Source organism: Typopeltis vanoorti, chromosome 21 (genome assembly GCF_054136105.1).
Source record: "Typopeltis vanoorti isolate ZY-2024b chromosome 21, IOZ_Tvanoo_1.0, whole genome shotgun sequence".
NCBI classification, from domain to species: Eukaryota; Metazoa; Arthropoda; class Arachnida; order Uropygi; family Thelyphonidae; genus Typopeltis; species Typopeltis vanoorti.
The window spans coordinates 55,962,627-55,980,673 of record NC_143569.1 but is presented as its reverse complement, the minus strand read 5'-3'; the positions used below and the strand labels follow the sequence as shown (position 1 = coordinate 55,980,673).

Here is an 18,047-nt window from a genome sequence, read left to right as displayed (position 1 = left end):
AGAGCAGGATTATACACAGGAGCCAGTACCAGTGGAGAGTTGAAGTGAGGTAGGCACTGCAACAGCCTATCCAATAAAAAAAGGAACCAGGAGGGGATGGAATACCTATTGAGCTGCTCTTCTTGTGTAGAGGCTTAAGTGCTGTGAGGACATTATGTTGGAGGTTTAATGGATTTTTTACAACACTCAAAAAGAATTAAAATAGAATTTAATACTTCCTATATTTCGTCCTAGTCACTAGGACATCTACGGGGATTACAAAGACAATTAATGTAACATGCACACAAAAACTTACAATAACTAAGCCCAACCACGTGGGTGACAATAAAGTCCTATCTAGGTGGAGCGCCCTCTAAGGGCAGTTGTAGGTGGCCTGGAATGTAAGGTGGGACCTCTGGTGATGACTGTTTCCCAAATCTTCGGAAGTTAAAATAGAACTTCTGCTTTTGGAATAGACCAACTTTTGGAGCAATTCAGTAAGTAATTTTCTGACTTCAGTGACATGTGGCCACAACTGACATTATTTAACAACCCAATGAAATGCAACATTTCAGAGCAGCATGATACTATTCAATTGGAGTTGTGTGACCTTCAAAGTGAACCCTTTTTCCAATCAAGGGTGGAGATAGGCATTGACCTTTTGGAAACTGGTACCAAGGGAAAAATATCCTGCATTGAGTGATTTCAGCTTGAGAATAACATCTATGTTTGGAAGCACATATATATGTGAATGCACTTTTTCAACAATGAGGGGTGGTTAAATCGTCACAAAGTAGCCGACTAATTGATGACCATCTTCAGGATTTGTTACGAGTATTGTCATCATTGTTGAAAATCAACTCTGATGAACTTGTTGCTGCACATAAATATCCACAGTGTTCTCATTAAGTTGTGTTACATGTAAAAAAAAAAAAACAGAAATATGTAATTAAATTGAATTTAACAACTTATATTTAAATCAATCAAGTAATTTATATTGTTCTCCCAGTTGTAAAATGATTTAAGTCCAGAGGGTGGTGAATGAGTGGAATTCATTGCCTGACTTAGTTGTGAGCTCTTCGTCTGTAAATGAATTCAAGAAGAGATATGACATATTGTTTTGCTAGTTTGGGTCTCCCGCGATGAGTTTACTGACTCCATGGAGATACCTGTAATAATAATAATAATTATGGGATACAAAGGCAATTGATGTGAAGTCATTAGCCTCTATTTACAAGTAGCGTAATCATTAGATACCTCATACACAAACTTTGTTTGTTTACACTTGGATAAAGGATTAAACCAAGAATATAATTTCTTGGAATCTTTAAATTTCAGATTTATATATACAAAAATCTTCCATTTATCCAACCCTTCAGTTTTTATGAATGTTGAGTTTGAATAATTGAAGTACTGTTACATGGTACTCTACAGAGAAGTCCGTCAACATGCAAGGGTTATAGTTTTGTAACAGTAGATTACCGTATGTATTAATCATACACATAGAAGTTGTGAGACTTACAACACATCGATGATATATGAGAGTAAGCTGAAAATTTAAATTTATTTTGTGTTGGAAGCACTGAAATTATTATTATGTGACACCTTCAAGTAGTTCAAAGACTCACAGAGGGAGGACACCCACTCTACAACTCTCCATCTCCACTACCACCAACTACAGTGAACCGCATCATCTACACCAACACCATCTACTGCCCACTACCATCACTAGTATTTTCACAGACAATCACAAACATCCATGCCCACAGCACAATTCAAACCTGCAGTTAACCACTTGGTTAACCAGGCCAACAACAGTATTGTTAAGTCCAGAAACATTAAGAACATTATATATATATATATATGTGTGTGTGTGTATGTATATATATATATATATATATATATATAAAATTTTAAAAAATTATTTGGAGCATAACAAGTGCATGAAAATGTTAAGTTTGTTTTATACTGCAACTAAACTTTTTGGCTTGGTTGTTCTTGCTGTTTACGATTACATGAGACAGCTAAGGTCATAAAGCTTCTACATTATTTCCACTTGCATATACTTTCTGGCTATTAATGAGAGGAATGCATTATTTTGGAAAACAAAGCAAAATAGAGAGAGAGAGAGAGAGACCATGTTTGTGAACAGCTGAATTCATTGCTAAATTGATGATGATGATGAAATTTATTGTACCCGATCCTAATTGTGTGACATGAATATCTAATAATTCTCATTTAGATATATCACAAATTTGAATAGCTTATAAATATTTAGTCTTAGTAGTCCAGTCTCATCAAGGTAATAGCATGTAATCTTTAAATCCCAAACACTTTCCACTTTGTATCTGATGATAGCCCTCTTCAAATCAGCCTATTCAAATCATTCTGTAGGAATTCAATATCATCTTTATTAACTATTGCCTTCTTCTCATTTAGCATTATCAACAAGCAGCTGGATATTGCTCTTCAGATCATTCCTTATCATAAATATTAATAATATTAAAGTTAAAAGTATTATATTTTTTTATTAAATTATATATCATTTATATTAATACCTTAAAATGAATGCATTAATATTAAATTTGGTTTAATTAAACTACTATTTAATTAAACAGTAGTTCCCCAAGTTTTCAGCTGTTTCCTCAGTTAGTTGATCTTTTATCACAGACAAGTAGGTTTTTTCCTCCTGGAAACTTGAGTTCTTAATCCCCATACTTTAAATTTATTGGCTTTCAGACAGTAATGCCGGTTAAGATTAGGAACATGTGATGTCAGCAGTAGGGGTGATGAGAGTACAGTAGAAGTCACAATTTTTGCTCTATTCTTATTATCATCATAAGCCTATAAGTCAGTAGAACTGAACTTAATTATCTGTCATGCTAGGGTTTGAGACTGACGACTAATTGTTTACCAAAAATTTTAGTTAAAAGAGTATGCCTAAAAAGATAAATAATTAGAATTTTATATATCGATTTATCATCAACAGAAATACATGCCAAACTTGAGGCATCACTTTTCAGAAATTTGCTGTAGCGTAAGCCTTTAAATTGATAAATAACCATTTCTTGCCAAATGTAACAGAACTTCGTGAATGTTATTTGCACTTTAGCGTAAAGAACTAACTAAAACTAAATTTAGTTATAAAAAAAATAAAAAAGTTATACAAATTTTAGTTTCAAAACTGAATTTTCAGTTTAGTTTTAGAACTAAAATTTCAGGTTAGTTTTGCAGCTAGCAACATTGCTTGACCATGGATTCTACTATTCTATTATTCCTACACTTTAAGAGCAAGCTATGCTCCCATAGGCCACTTTACTTACTGTCTGATGAAGATATTCTAATAATTTTGGTCATATGACTCTCATCATAATCAGTGATATCACATTTTAGAACAGAAAACAATGAAGACAAAGTTGCATTCCTTGATATAATGATAACAGTGGCATCTCATTGAACTACTGTAGAAGCCTACACAAAGGTATATAAACTGCAAAATTGATAAATGAAATGCTGAATATAAGGTGGCACCAAAAGAAAGGAATCACTTAACCACTTGTTCAGACAATTGACCCTTGATGCACACTACATAAAAACACCATATGATATTATAGGTGATGGACAGAATGTTTGCAATCTCCATACTCAGTGGACTTCATCAGAGATATAGCTGATTGTGTTGCTGGTGTCATGCTGCCACTACTGTGACAGTCAGAAATAGGTGATAGATTGTATGGACACTATCAGTATTAAGTTGGTCGGAATTCTTGGTATTAGCAGGGAATCCTAGAGAGCTTGTATGAATGCACCATGCATCACCAGACAGTCACCCAAATGAACCATAGCAGCAGATGACACTGCAGGATATTTTGCCTGTAAAATAAAAACAAGCAGCTACAGTAAGGTGGGAAAAGTAACATGAGCATTGGAATATCAGGGAACTGAAAGAAGGTTGGAAGGTATGAAGAAAGATCAAACTAACAGATAAGCTTAGGTGTCGATGGTTATTCATGACTTAAGTTTTTAATGGTATTAAAAACAATTTAATACCATTAAATTGTTTTTAATGGTATTAAATCGTTTTAATACCACTAAAACAATTTAATCAAAAGATGTTTTATTAACTGCTTATATTTCACTGAATTTCAAATCAGCATCATCAGACCACAACACACTTGTACCCACGACAGTGAGTAAGCAAAACAATAAAATTGCAGTGTACAAAAGATCTAAAGTCCTATTTATGGTGCTCTCTAATGTTGAAAAAAAAGCATTACAGCTATGTGAGAATTGCTCTTAGGATGACAGTCTCCCAAATTTTTGGCAAATTAATGCAACCATGCTTGTTCAGGTTAGGAGAATTCTTCAAAGCCATTGCTGACTCAAAAAATAATCTTTCAGATCTGTAACAATTCCTAAATAGCACATTTGTTTTCTTCCATCTAATCCTGTGTGAAGGAGTATCCAAAGCATGGTCTGCCAGTCCTGACCTGCCATAGTAATAGTAGTGAATGTATTTTTTATGTTCTTCTAGGTGGATGTTAACTGATCTTCCTGTTTGTCCATAGTAGGCCATGTCACAGTCACAGGGAACTTCATAAACTCCTGGGTGTGCTAAAGGGTAAAGTTTGTTCTTAGGTGGGCGGATCAGAGTTGCTAGTTTTACATGTGGTTTGAAAGTGGTGCAAAGGCCATGTTTCATCAGTACTTTGGCTATCTTTTCTGATGTATCTCTGACATAAGGAATAGAGATGGTCATGTTGTGTTCCTGTGTATTAGGGGAGAGAGGAGTAATGGGGATGTGTAGTATTTTATCTCTTTTGTAGAGATTGTAGCCGTTGGCTAAGAACGTATGGCGCAAATATTTGAGTTCTGTGGTCAGAACTGTATTGTTCGAACAAATGGCTCTGGCTCTATGTTTGAGTGTTTTTAAAATGCCATACTGTTGGATTGGATGATGATGTGATTGTTTATGTAGGTATCTTCCTGTGTGTGTTGGCTTTCTGTAAATGGAAAAAGATAGTGATCCATCTGAAAGGCAGGTGACTAATGTGTCAAGAAATGATAATAACATAATGGTTAGTTTTGATGTCACCTCTTTATTTACTAATGTACCACTTATAGACACTCTGGATTTGATCAAGGCTAAATTTTTGAATTATTCAAATTTACTATGTATGCTGGTTACTTTACATGGGGAGGAAAACATCTACAAACAGATAATGGTACTGCTATGGGTCCCCCCCCCCAACCCCGCCTTAGCAAACTTTTACATGGAACACTTTGAAAACAAAGTACTTACCACAGCTACATACAAGCCACTAGTTTGGTTACACTATGGTAGATGATGTGTTTGCCATTTGGCCCCATGGACAAAGACACTTTGGATGCATTTGTCACCTACCTAAACAGTCAACACCCCAAAATCCACTTCACGATAGAAAAAGAATCTAACAATTACTGTTTACCATTTCTTGACACATTAGTCACCAGCTTTTCAGATGGATCACTATCTTTTTCCATTTACAGAAAGCCAACAACACACAAGAAGATATCTACATAAACAATCACATCGTCATCCAGTCCAACAATATGGCATTTTAAAAACACTCGCACACAGAGCCAGAGCCATTTGTTCTAACGATACAGCTCTGACCACAGAACTCAAATATCTGCATCATACGTTCTTAGCCAACGGCTACAATCCCTACAAAATAGATAAAATACTACACAACCCCATTACTCCTCCCCCCTCTAATACACAGGAACACAACATGGCTATCTCTATTCCCTATGTCAGAGGTACAACAGAAAAGATAGCCAAAGCATTGATGAAACATGGCCTTCGCATCACTTTCAAACCACATGAAACTAGCAACTCTGATCCACTTGCCTAAGGATAAACGTCACACTTTAGCACACCCAGGAGTTTGACTGTGACTTGGCCTACTATGGACAAACAGGAAGATCAGTTAACATCTGCCTGGAAGAATATAAAAAATACATTCACTACTATTACTATGGCAAGTCAGGACTGGCAGACCACACTTTGGATACTCCTTCACACAGGATTAGATGGAAGAAAACAAATGTGCTATTTAGGAGTTGTTACAGATCTGAAAGATTATTTTTTGAGTCAGCAATGGCTTTGAAGAATTCTCCTAACCTGAACAAGCATGGTTGCATTAATTTGCCAAAAATTTGGGAGACTGTCATCCTAAGAGCAACTCCTACATAGCTGTAATGCTTGTTTTTTTTTTTCAACATTAGAGGGCACCATAAATAGGACTTTAGCTCTTTTGTACTCTGCAATTTTGTTTTACTTACTCACTGTCACAGGTACAAGTGTGTTGTGGTCTGATGATGCTGATTTGAAATTCAGCGAAATATAAACAGTTAGTAAAACATCTTTTGATTAAATTGTTTGGTGTTTTTTAATACCATTAAAAAGTTAAGTCATGTAGGAGAAAGAGATGAATCTTAGTTCCTCTTATTTCGTAGGAATGAAATTCAAGGGTATGGTGATAACAGTGCAATACACATTCATGTTAATCATTTACCTTACATGTGGTGTGCACTTTCATCAGGATAATGTGTCATGTCATTGAGTATATCAAGAAGTATCGATAAAACATAATAGTGAGTTGATCTTAATTGATTTGCCCTTTTCACTATTTGAAATGTGATGGAACTAGATGTTCATCACATAATCCACCAGCAGCAAGTCTGATAATACTGCAGTGATCAGTCATGTCTGCCTACAGTAAGATACTTTGGAAGTTCCTGTAACACTATGGCACCGATGTCCTTGCTTATCAGAACCATCTATTAGGCGGATTGAGCTATGCACAACAGTTGAGCATGTCTTTACATATTTGCAACCTTCCAACAAGAAAGGATAATGGTTACAGTATACTGGACAAAAAAAAAATAGAGAGAGAAAGTGCATTTTCGCCAAGCCAGGCAGGACAAATTGTTGGAAGTTCACAGTGAGGACAGTCGAAGTGACAGATAGCAGAAAGGCCTGAATTAAATGAACATTTCATATGCATTAAAATTTGGGTCATACCATGAACTGGACAATAGGAACTATGCTTTTGTTGCATGGTCATCTACTAGGAAAGACTTTCCCCTATACAATAGTACAATTCCCATAAAAGTGGGAACTGCATGATGTTTGGAAATCCTTAATCTGGGACTTTACTATACTTCACACCTCAGATACAATAGAAAACATGTTAACACTTTCAAGTCACCAGCATCATATATGGTTATGATGCAACAGTGTATAAATGGTTGTCTGTTATGCCTCTTCATTACTATATGAGTCAGCTTCTACGAGAGTGGTCTGAAAAGTTCTCGGCCTAATATTGAAAAAACACATTTAAATTTCAAAATTATTTTTCAATTTTCAATATTCTACACGTTCTTTTGAAATGCCTTGAGTCTCAGCAATTTCGTGCACTTTGACTCACCGGTCATCCAATACCATATTGTGCACTTGATCAATCCACAAATTGACAAATACACTTTTTGGACGTCCTTCACGTGGATCATCTTCAAGGCTGATACGGCGATGTTTAAACTCGGCAGGCCATTTTTTAATTGTCAAAAACGAAGGAGAAGAGTGCCCATAAACTTTTATGAACTGCGAATGAATTTCTTTTGGTGTTAAACCTTCTTTTACAAAGAATTTTATAACCGCACGATACTCAATTTTATCCATTTCAAGGGATGCAGACAACACTTTTGCTTCAGACAGGTATCAAGTAGTTTGTATAAAACAAACTACTTGATAGAATGACTTGCAATTTCACGTGGATGCTTATGACAGATGCACCAACTTCTAAAAAAAAAAATTCGTGCCGATAGTTTCCCATCTATGGTCGAAGCCGAGAACTTTTCAGATCACCGTTGTATTTGTGACAGAAACAAGTTGTAGCTCTGGTGATGCAACAGAAGTACGGTGATGAAATATTTCTTTATGGCAATTAGCAAAAAGCAAAGAGAAGCAAGTGTTGGTACACTTAACAATACAGCCTTTTTTATATAAAACCTTAAGTGAACATTTTCATAATTAAAAATTTTGTGTCCCTGAACAGAAACTTCAAGAAATATATATAATATATCTTTATAAATTTCAATTTTCATAACACTGAGTTAAATTATCCATTGCAGTATCTTTTATTTAAACTTAAGTAGTGCTAAATTATGAAAATATTTTTTTTCTCTCTCTCTCTCTCCCCTTTTTTTCAGAACAAGCAACGGATGCTTCTTTGGCATCTGAAAACTGGGCTCTCAATATGGAAATTTGTGATATTATAAATGAAACTGATGATGGGTAAGTATTTTTCTAATTTAAAGTATTAATTTAGAATAAGATTCAGTCCAGTGAATAATTATGTACAAAGCCAAAGGCTGAAGAAAAAATCTTGCCAACAAGTTTTTATTATTATTATTATTATTTTCACGTACTTATAATTTATATTTCGTCAGTATAATCACTGCTTATTTGAATAAACTTTTCTCACATCAGATTATTTTTGCATCAGATTGCCATAACCAAGACATCCCCATTTACAAGTCTTCATCATTGTGAAATATTTGTGCTAAAAATGCCAGAGAAGTTATTTCATTATATTGAAAAGGTCTTATATTAAGGGAGTATGATTGATATTTGCTGTGTTTCTCAGCTTCATCAGTAGTTCACTTCTTTCATCATCATCATACAACACAATGAATGTAGCATCTGATATACATCTTAGTTTGCAACTCACAATTTAGTTGATGCTCATTCATCAAGTATTTTTCTTTTATGGAAGCAGTAAGGCATTCTGTCACAGTTGCTTTAAAAGGGTCATTGGTACATGCAAGTTCCTCACCACAACCAGGGGCGTGCCAGCCATATGTGCAATGCACAAGTGCCAGGATAGTAAAGGCTCCAAAGAGGAGGAAATACTTAAAAAAAAAAAAAAACGTTTTTTTTAAAGTGATTTTTTTATTGGAGGAGGGGATAGGGGCGCCAACTAAAGTTTTGCACACAGGCGCCGGACACTACTGGCATGCCCCTGACCACAACGAGATGGAGATACCATCAAGGAGGCATTATCATCTTGGATAAATGCCTTCCCTTTGCCTGGGAAAGAAGTGCACACACTAACGACATAGATATCCAGCAAAACTTGTCTATGTGCACAATTAGTGGGACACTGAAAAGCATCCCCTCTATCCTGGCTGCCTGTCCTATCCAACATTGCTCCACCAAATATAAGGAGAAGACAAGCCTTGATTAAAGAATTTAATAAAGTAATGAGAAACCTGCTCTTGCCCCTGCACTGCCTAAAATCTTCACCTAAAATCAAGAAACCCCTTTCTGGTCCATGGACGAACTCTCTTCAGCAGCCTTATCATCAACATCTCGCACGTCGAGAGAACACCGTTCCAACATTCTCCCAACAAATGACTTCCTGGTTGAAGATACCTGTACTCTGCAGTCTGGTTTTGCTCTTCCTAGGAAGATTTGGTCATCTGTCAACAGGATCAGAACTAACCAGTGCATATGTGGCTACTTACTACACAAATGGAAACTGTCAAACCACCCTTATTGTGACTGTTCCCCAATAGATCATTCATATTGTGAATGACTGCCCAAAGCGCTAATTTCATGGTAATCTCCAAGACATTGGCGAGATGACGGTTGAGGCCCTGGATTGGCTTTCTGGACTAGACATTGACTAGTGTTATTACTTTTCTTATATTATTTACTTTCTCTACTTATTTGTTATAATACGTTTGTACTCTAATCATTTAGATTAACTTCTATTGTTTTATATCTTTCTTTATCCTACCAGCTTTGCCATTTATGTTGTGACTTTTTCTTATCCTTTGTCTTTACTATCCTCTCGACTCCGTCATTTATGTTATTGCCCTTTTCTTATCTTGTTTGCTTTTTCTTTACTTAATTAGTTATTTACCCTTTATCTACCTTTTCTTAACTAATCCAATATTCCATCTTTCTTAAATTCAAAACTCGTCTAACACTGTACCTTATTTATACACATTTATCCCTTATAATTTAAACTCTACAGTCAAATATTCTCTCCTTCAGTGCTTTGCAGTCCTATTGGCATCTCTATGTCCTAAACAAACAATCTGAAGAAGTTCACCCTATAAGTATTAACACATTTATATTTATGCTGCTCCAGCTAATACCTAGGTAGAAAGGATTCTTGTTCAGGGTGAGAATTAATGATTATTTGATCAAGCAAAAATTTATCTCCCCTTCGCTTGTCCTTTTCCTTCTTACAGTCGCGTCTTACTTATTGCATTAGTATTCATGAGTTTATCCCGCTTGGTTCGATGTTAATTTTATGAGCGGTAGTTTTGTATTCATATAATATAGGCAGATCAGGCAAGTACATGAATGAAACAATTTAATTAGCTTTAAGGTGATACACTATAATACATTTCAAAACAGGATAATATGGTTGCACTCAACTCAGATCAAAAGCTCTAATTAACTTGTACTTATCACACATACTAAATCTTAATAACCTTAAATACAATCATAAAGTACAATTCATAGATTATCATTAAGCCATTCGGATACACGTGGCTATCAGTGAACACATCAGCACAATTACACTTTTAGTTTAACATAATCTTGTATCTATTCGGCCTCTTGGGCAAACAATTCTTAACTCTGTCTCGGACACGTATCTAGTTGTAGGCCACTCTTACAGTTCTCTAAGTTCAGTCCAATTTAAACGTTCACACAGGAAATACACTCTCTTCTTACAACTGGAATTAGTATTTCAAAAGTCTACATTACCATTTCTGTCCTTGAACTCTTAAAACTTGTTCCCGCATTGTCTAATTATCAAGGCCTTCAAATGTAATCGCTTTGGAGGATATCTTCCATAGATCTGTGCGAATAGAATCTCCGAGGGAAACATGGGAGGTGGCACGGTAACGTCGCCTTGAATGGACGGCTCAATTTAGTTCCTCTGTCGTGCGACAACATCACAGCTATCCTAGAACACGGACATAGCTTGGCCCAATACAAACGCTACGACGGACGAACTAAGTGCCTTCCACGACTGGCCAGGAACTTCCCTCCTACGACGAGCAGGACCACTCCGAGAGATCAGGAATCCAGGAAGAAAAAAGATAAGAGAGCTCGAATCTTCATGCAAGGCCTTTTTGTTCAATTTTCTCCTCTTGTTAAATCTCGATATTTGCGATACGCGCCAACTCGGTCACGTGTGTCCACGTCAATCTCATTAGCTCCCTCTATTATTTCTTTCGCACGTGTGTCTGCCTCCTATTCCTGGAAGACGCTTAGGTTTCCCTTTCCAGTACTTTCATAATGCAGGACGGTAAAAGTGACCCTTGAACCCTGACTCACAGGCTTTACTATGCCTGTGCAAGAGGCTGGTTTTTACAAAATGGATTTTGCCAGCTTACATGGATTTCTATTATCAGGCCCACACTTAATACAGATTATATTTAAACACTTTATACAATTTTATACAATTCCTTAGACTTTATCCTGACTTGTATTCACAAACAACTTAATTTTTTTATTGCCAACGTTCCATGTTCTCTGCCTGAGTAGAATTAATGTTGTGACTTGAATATTTTAATATAAACCTTTTTAATGCTTATTCAGGACACTAGACAGCTGCATTTTATTCTTTTCACCAAAAGAATAAAAGAAATATGTTTTCCGTATTGCACTCACAAATGGATGAACACATGGGTCCAGGACCTTGTCTCTATAAGTTATAGTATTCATGATTCTGCTGGGAAGCACATATAAATAAGTGATCCACCTAATGAGATGGATATCTCTACCATAAGTGTGCCTTTCACGGATAATAGAGGGATGATAATTTATTCCTGGTGGAGCATGCCTGATATTGCTTTGGGAAGCAAATTGGGACTCATGTAAACAATACCAATCCCATTGACTTTGTGACCAGTTGACATGGAGCTGGCCCATTTCAAGCATTCTCTCCTGTGGTGTGGGGATAAGGGGGGGGGCATGCAGACTTCTGCTCATCTAGCATACAGATCACCTTCATGAAACATGCACACAGTGGAAGCAGATGCCAGGTCAGATCAACTAGAATTCCTGTTTTTGCCATCAGATAATTGGAGATATTGGTCACCCACTGCAGTTGTAGCCCATGGCCTTCCTTCACTATTTCTGGGATGCTGTTTATGACTGTTGGAATTGGTTCCACAGTCTGTAAACCACTGAATGACCGCATTCATTCATCTGGCTACCTATTCCTGACTTTGGCAGACCTCTCGTCTTGTGATAGCGTGCCACTCGAATTCTTCGTTAAATGATGTCTTGTAGCACACCCAAGAATTTTGTTATCACAAAATTTGAAACCACTCCAAAACATTTGCTTTTATGACATGGCTCATTTGCATATACTGCTCACAGCACCACTCATTTTGTATATTATAACCAGGCTCAGCATCGCTTTTTACTTAACATGCATCATTTTTGTATTGTATCTCCCCCCCCCCCAAGTTAATGGAATTTTTTCTTTGTTCCATAATTTATGGAAACCAGTGTACTATGCTTCACCACCTTAAATATAAAGTTGAAAGGGTTTTTTTTGATTGAGGAAGGAGAAAAAACAACATCAAAATCTAAATAAATAGTTATGTGAAACTTTCCGAGATTTGGGAAAGAGTAATTCTTAGATATCTCACCCAACAGTTAAGGCACCCATAGAGGATACCCCCTCTCAGGGCTTCAGGCTTTTAGTCTAACATCTTCCATTTATCATTTGTGTGTTATTTAATGCTGTTTTCATTCCATTAAACCTGAAGATGAGCATGACTTATATTATGCCTTAATCAAATTTGAAAAAACCCAGGTTCAAATAATTCCTCCCATAATACTTTACTTCCACTCTCCCAAAAAACCCTATATGTGACCTCTGAACTTCAGATCCTTGTCCACCACTACTCCAGTGTGTCTTATCTCCTCAGTTTCTTCCAAAATTTCCCTACCAAGTGCATACTTTGCATCACATTGTTCTCTACCAAATTTCGCGACCTTACACTGTGCAGCATTGAATTGATAGTTCCATACTGTTGCACACTCATGCAATCTGTTCAAGTCCTCCTTGTAAGGCCATATGTGCTTGATTCCTTATCACTCTCAGTTTTGCATCAGCTGCAAAATCATCATCTGCAAGTTGTATATCACCAATTACAAATCAAACAGTTGTATATCATCTATTCCAATATCATTAATATACAAATTAAATAAAAATGATCCCAAAACACGCCCCTAGTGACTTATCTCGTTTGAGATAGTGTTTCCCCCCCTCCCATAATTTTTAAAAATTTTTAAAAATAAATAAAAATCCTCTGAAATCCTGTCGACTACACCATTGTTAATAATTGGTGGATTTTCATATGAAAGATATTCATAGATATTATCATAATATTAATCCTACCATAGAGATGATCTCTGTTTCTAACAATTATTTTTTTATTTTCGAGTGTACCTATATATGCACAAGGGTTCACTCCAATTGGTGCAATGATCTTAACTCTTTCTTTCAGAATTCAAATAATCACTGACTCAAGACCAAAATAAACACATTTAATAAAACAATATATATATATACAGTTCAAACAAATATTGCATAACTAACTACAAATTAATTGGATCCAAGGCCTTTTAAAATTAAACTTACACTTAAGACTAGACTAAACACTGTTTGCACAATCACAAAATGTTCATAGTCAGTTTCTTTCTCTGTCAAGGCCCTTTTCAGAAGATATATGATTCTATTCTTCATTTTTACAGGATCCTTTTTCATCACTCATGTAGTACACATAAAATCTTCCTCACTTAATTCTGTCTCTTTTCTTCAGTAGAAATAATAGTTAGATTCGGCGTCCTTAATACAGATGAAACTTCCTAATCAGAGTTTTCTCGAACATTCCTTTAGAACGTAAATAGCAAATTTTTCTTTTATTCACTAAATGCTTATTGACAGTCTTAACTCTTCCAATAAAAAAAAAACTTACAGTTCTACGATTCCCTTTTCGGAATATACTAATAATTTTCTTCCGACTGTCACAAAAAAAACTCAAGTTCCTCTGAATCTAAATATCTGCCTGGCCTGTGTTTTCAATTCCTTCCGAACGCTCTCCTCGTTTACTCTCTCGTTACTCAGATACCGAAAGCTTTCCTTGTCAGCTATCAATCACACATCAAACTTCTCGGCGAGCATGCGCATTCTGTGGCAAGCGAGAAACTAAGTACTGTATAATGGCTGACACGTTGTCTCCGTTAGCGACAAGAGAATGTCTTCATAAAACACAACTTTTGATAATTTTAAATCGCAATAAAATTCTTGTAAGTAACACAAATATCAAATCCAGTAAGTACATACATTTTTAACTACTTTGCATATCATTTTTGACAAAACAATTTCAATAACGGGCACATCGTAAGTGCAGACAATGCGTGTTATGAAAACAAAACTAATAAACATTTTAACATAAACAATACGTAAAAATATTCAGAATTTTAAATTATGATTATTTTTACAGTATATCACCTATTCCAATATCATTAATATACAAATTAAATAAAAATGGTCCCAAAACTCGCCACTAGTGACTTATCTCCTTTGAGATAGTGTTTCCCCTCCCTCCCATACACAACTTGCTGATACCTATCTGATAGCCATTCTCCTATCCAACTCACTAGCTTATCATCCAATCCCATCTGCTTCAGTTTAGTGACCAACTTGTGGTATGGCAATCTATCAAAAGCCTTTGCAAAATCTAAGTATACCACTGTATATACATTTACCTTGTCCAGTACATTCGTCACCCTGTTATAGTACATAAGCAAACATGACCTGTGATCATTGGAAAAAAGTAGGGGATGAGTGTGCATCACTAATATAGATTTGCTATCACAGAAAATGTATCAATTTCTCCAAACACAGCCCTCAAATTTTTTAACGCTTCCTTGATGGATTCTTTTCTAGCCAGCAATATCTGCTAAATTATTTCTTTAGATATCCTGTCATGGACTTTCTAAACATCATTTGCAATTAAAACAGCACAGTTAGGTTATGTGGCCACTGTGTTATGATTGTTAATTGTGTGTGTTTTTCTGACTGATTTGCCTGTTTTGTGGGAGAAGATCCCTGTCACCCGTTTTAAGAGACTGGTTAAATCATCTTCAGCTGAAAGCCTTTATAAAGATTTTTCGCATCATTGGTAAAATTTGAACCTAGATATTAGGATGACATGCATCAGCAAAGATTGGCACAATGAATGCAAGCCAAGTAATTATCATGGGAGATTTCAACCATGGCAATATAGATTGGAAGGAGAAAAAGGCATGGCAAAATGGAAATGGAATTTATACAGTTACTAAGGGATAATTGCCTGAATTAGTATATGATATTCTGCTATTATTTCATCCATGTTAGTCTTTTTGATTATCATCACTCTTATGTTGTACATTATGTAATGTACAACATTATGTAAAACCCCAGGTTACATCTGAATTATGTAACCTGGGGTTTCTAGAATTTCTTGCATTATTAGGTTTTGTTTTACCAGAATTTAATTTTCTCCTTTCCTGTGTATTTGAAATATGAGGTTTGAAACTATTTCCTTTCGTACCGTCTGATTGTGAATGAGAGATGCACAATTAGTATCAGGAAAACAACCCTCATCTTTCAGTATTTTATTCATATTGTCTCCTAACATAATTACATTTCTACTCCCTAAAATGTACCTTTTTTAATCTATTAGAGTGTTATACTTATAATTTTACTAGGATTTCTGACATCTAGAATCCTAAAATTCACAGGAGAAAATTGGTCTAAAATTCTAAGTGGACTCGATGCTTTCTTTCCTAATTTCCCTAGCCTTTTTATACTAGATTTATCATCTAACAATACTAAATCTCCTGGTGCAAATGACTTATACTTTCTAAACGATTAATATACTGTCTGGTTTTCTGTGAACTTGGTTCTTTATTCATCTTATGAATAACATGAATTTTAGATTTCTCTTCATCTTGATTCAAATGGTTATCACTAGATGATTTATCATCATCAGATCCTAGAGATCTAGATAAGTAATCAGCTACTATATTTCTTTTTCCTGGAATATAAGCCATATCAATATTATTATTATTATTACTACCCTAAGACCTCATGGAGTCAAAGACTCATCTGGGAGGTCCTTTTATCACACACGCATCTCATCATACCGTGTCTTAAACACACTCAAACTCCTTGCAGACACCACACTCTCAGGCAAGGCATTCCAATCTTTCACAACTCTGCATGAAAAAAAACTTGCCTCTCACACCCTCTTTATACAGTTTCCAGGGATGACCTCTGGTTCTCTCCCCTATCTCCCACTATTTTATGTAGAACTTCTCCAGCATTGATCCTATAACAACCCCTTACCAACTTGTAGGTCTCTGTCATATCTCCCCTAATCCTCCTGTCCACCAGACTCTGCAAATTACATCTTCTCAATCTTTCCTCATACTCGACATTCCAGAGGTGAGAAACTACCTTAGTCAGTCGCCTTTGGACCCTTTCCAATTCTGAAAACCTGGTGACCAAATCTAGGCACAATGGTCCATGTGTGGCCTTATCAAAGCCTTATACAACGGAATAAGAATCTCCCTACTCCTACACGTCAGTGTCCTCCGCATCATTCCCAGAAGCCTTTCTGTTGTCTTCACAATTTTGGTAATGTGTCCCATAAATTTTAGATCCTTATCCACTATCACCCCCAGATCTCTTATTTCTTCTACCTCCAACAATATATTCTCACCAAGCATAAATTCTGCTTCTCATCTTTGTTTTCCAAATTTTAAAACCTTACATTTTGCAACATTGAACTCACATCCCGATTTCCGTGCCCAATCACTCAATTTATTCATGTCTTCTTGCAAGGCTACAACATCTTCACTACTCTTTATGGTTGGTCCCAACTTTGCATCATCTGCAAACAACTGAATATCTCCATCCAAATCTTCACCAATATCATTAATATACAAGTTAAACAGTAATGGCCCTAAAACATACCCCTGAGGCACTCCACTAGTGACTTTCCTTTTCCTGTATATTGCACCCCCATACACAACTTGTTGATACCTATCAGATAGCCAGTCTCCAATTCAATGCACTAATCTAATATCCAACCATATCTGCTCTAGTTTGACTGTCAACTTATCATGAGGTACTCTATCAAAAGCTTTTGCGAAATCCAAGTATATTACTGTGTATCCTTCTCCTCTGTCCAAGGAAGCAGTCACTTTATTGTAATAAGTAAGTAGATTACTAAAACATGACCTCCCTTTAGCAAATCCATGCTGTCCATCAAAGATAATACCATTGTTGTCAACCCAACTCTGGATCCTAGTTCTTACAAGCTTCTCCAACAACTTAACCACAACACCTGACACACAGATAGGCCTATAGTTTGATGCTTGAGTTCGATCACCTCCTTTATGAAGTGTCACAATCTTGCCTTCCTTCCACTCCTTAGAAACTTGACCAAGTGCGAGACTTGTATTAAAAAAATATGTCAAGGCAGGTGTCAACTCCCTAGCACATTCCTTCAGAATACGCGGTGATATATTATCAAGTCCCACAGCCTTATTTACATCTAGTTTACTCAACTCCCCAAACACCTCTTGCTCACTTACAGTCAGTCTCTCCTCCCCATCATCAACTGCTTTCAATCTCTCTGTGAAGTCTCATTCATAAGATTGAAAGATCTTTATGAACTGCTCATTAAGTATCTCCACCACACATTCTGCAACTGCTGTCTTTATACCATTTTCTCCAGTCAATGTCATCCTTCCATAATCATTCTTTCTTTTGCTGGCTACATATCGAAGAACTCCCTAGGATTCTTTTTGGCTTCATTAGCTAACTGCTGTTCATACCTCTCTTTAGCTACTCTCACCAACCAAGTCACCCTCCTTGCCTGGTCTTTGTAGACCTCATGAAATTGATTATTTCCACTTCTCTTAT

General features: G+C 36.1%; 1 protein-coding gene across 1 annotated transcript in view; it reads left to right on the top strand.

Moving 5' to 3' along the window:
* The window catches only part of LOC150094868 (target of Myb1 membrane trafficking protein), a 295,463-nt gene that overhangs the window by 22,912 nt on the left and 254,504 nt on the right, over positions 1-18,047 (top strand). The window contains exon 2 of the mRNA XM_090410996.1: positions 8,236-8,320. Coding sequence (XP_090267122.1) covers positions 8,236-8,320 — 85 coding nt within the window. The remainder of the gene's footprint in view (positions 1-8,235; positions 8,321-18,047) is intronic.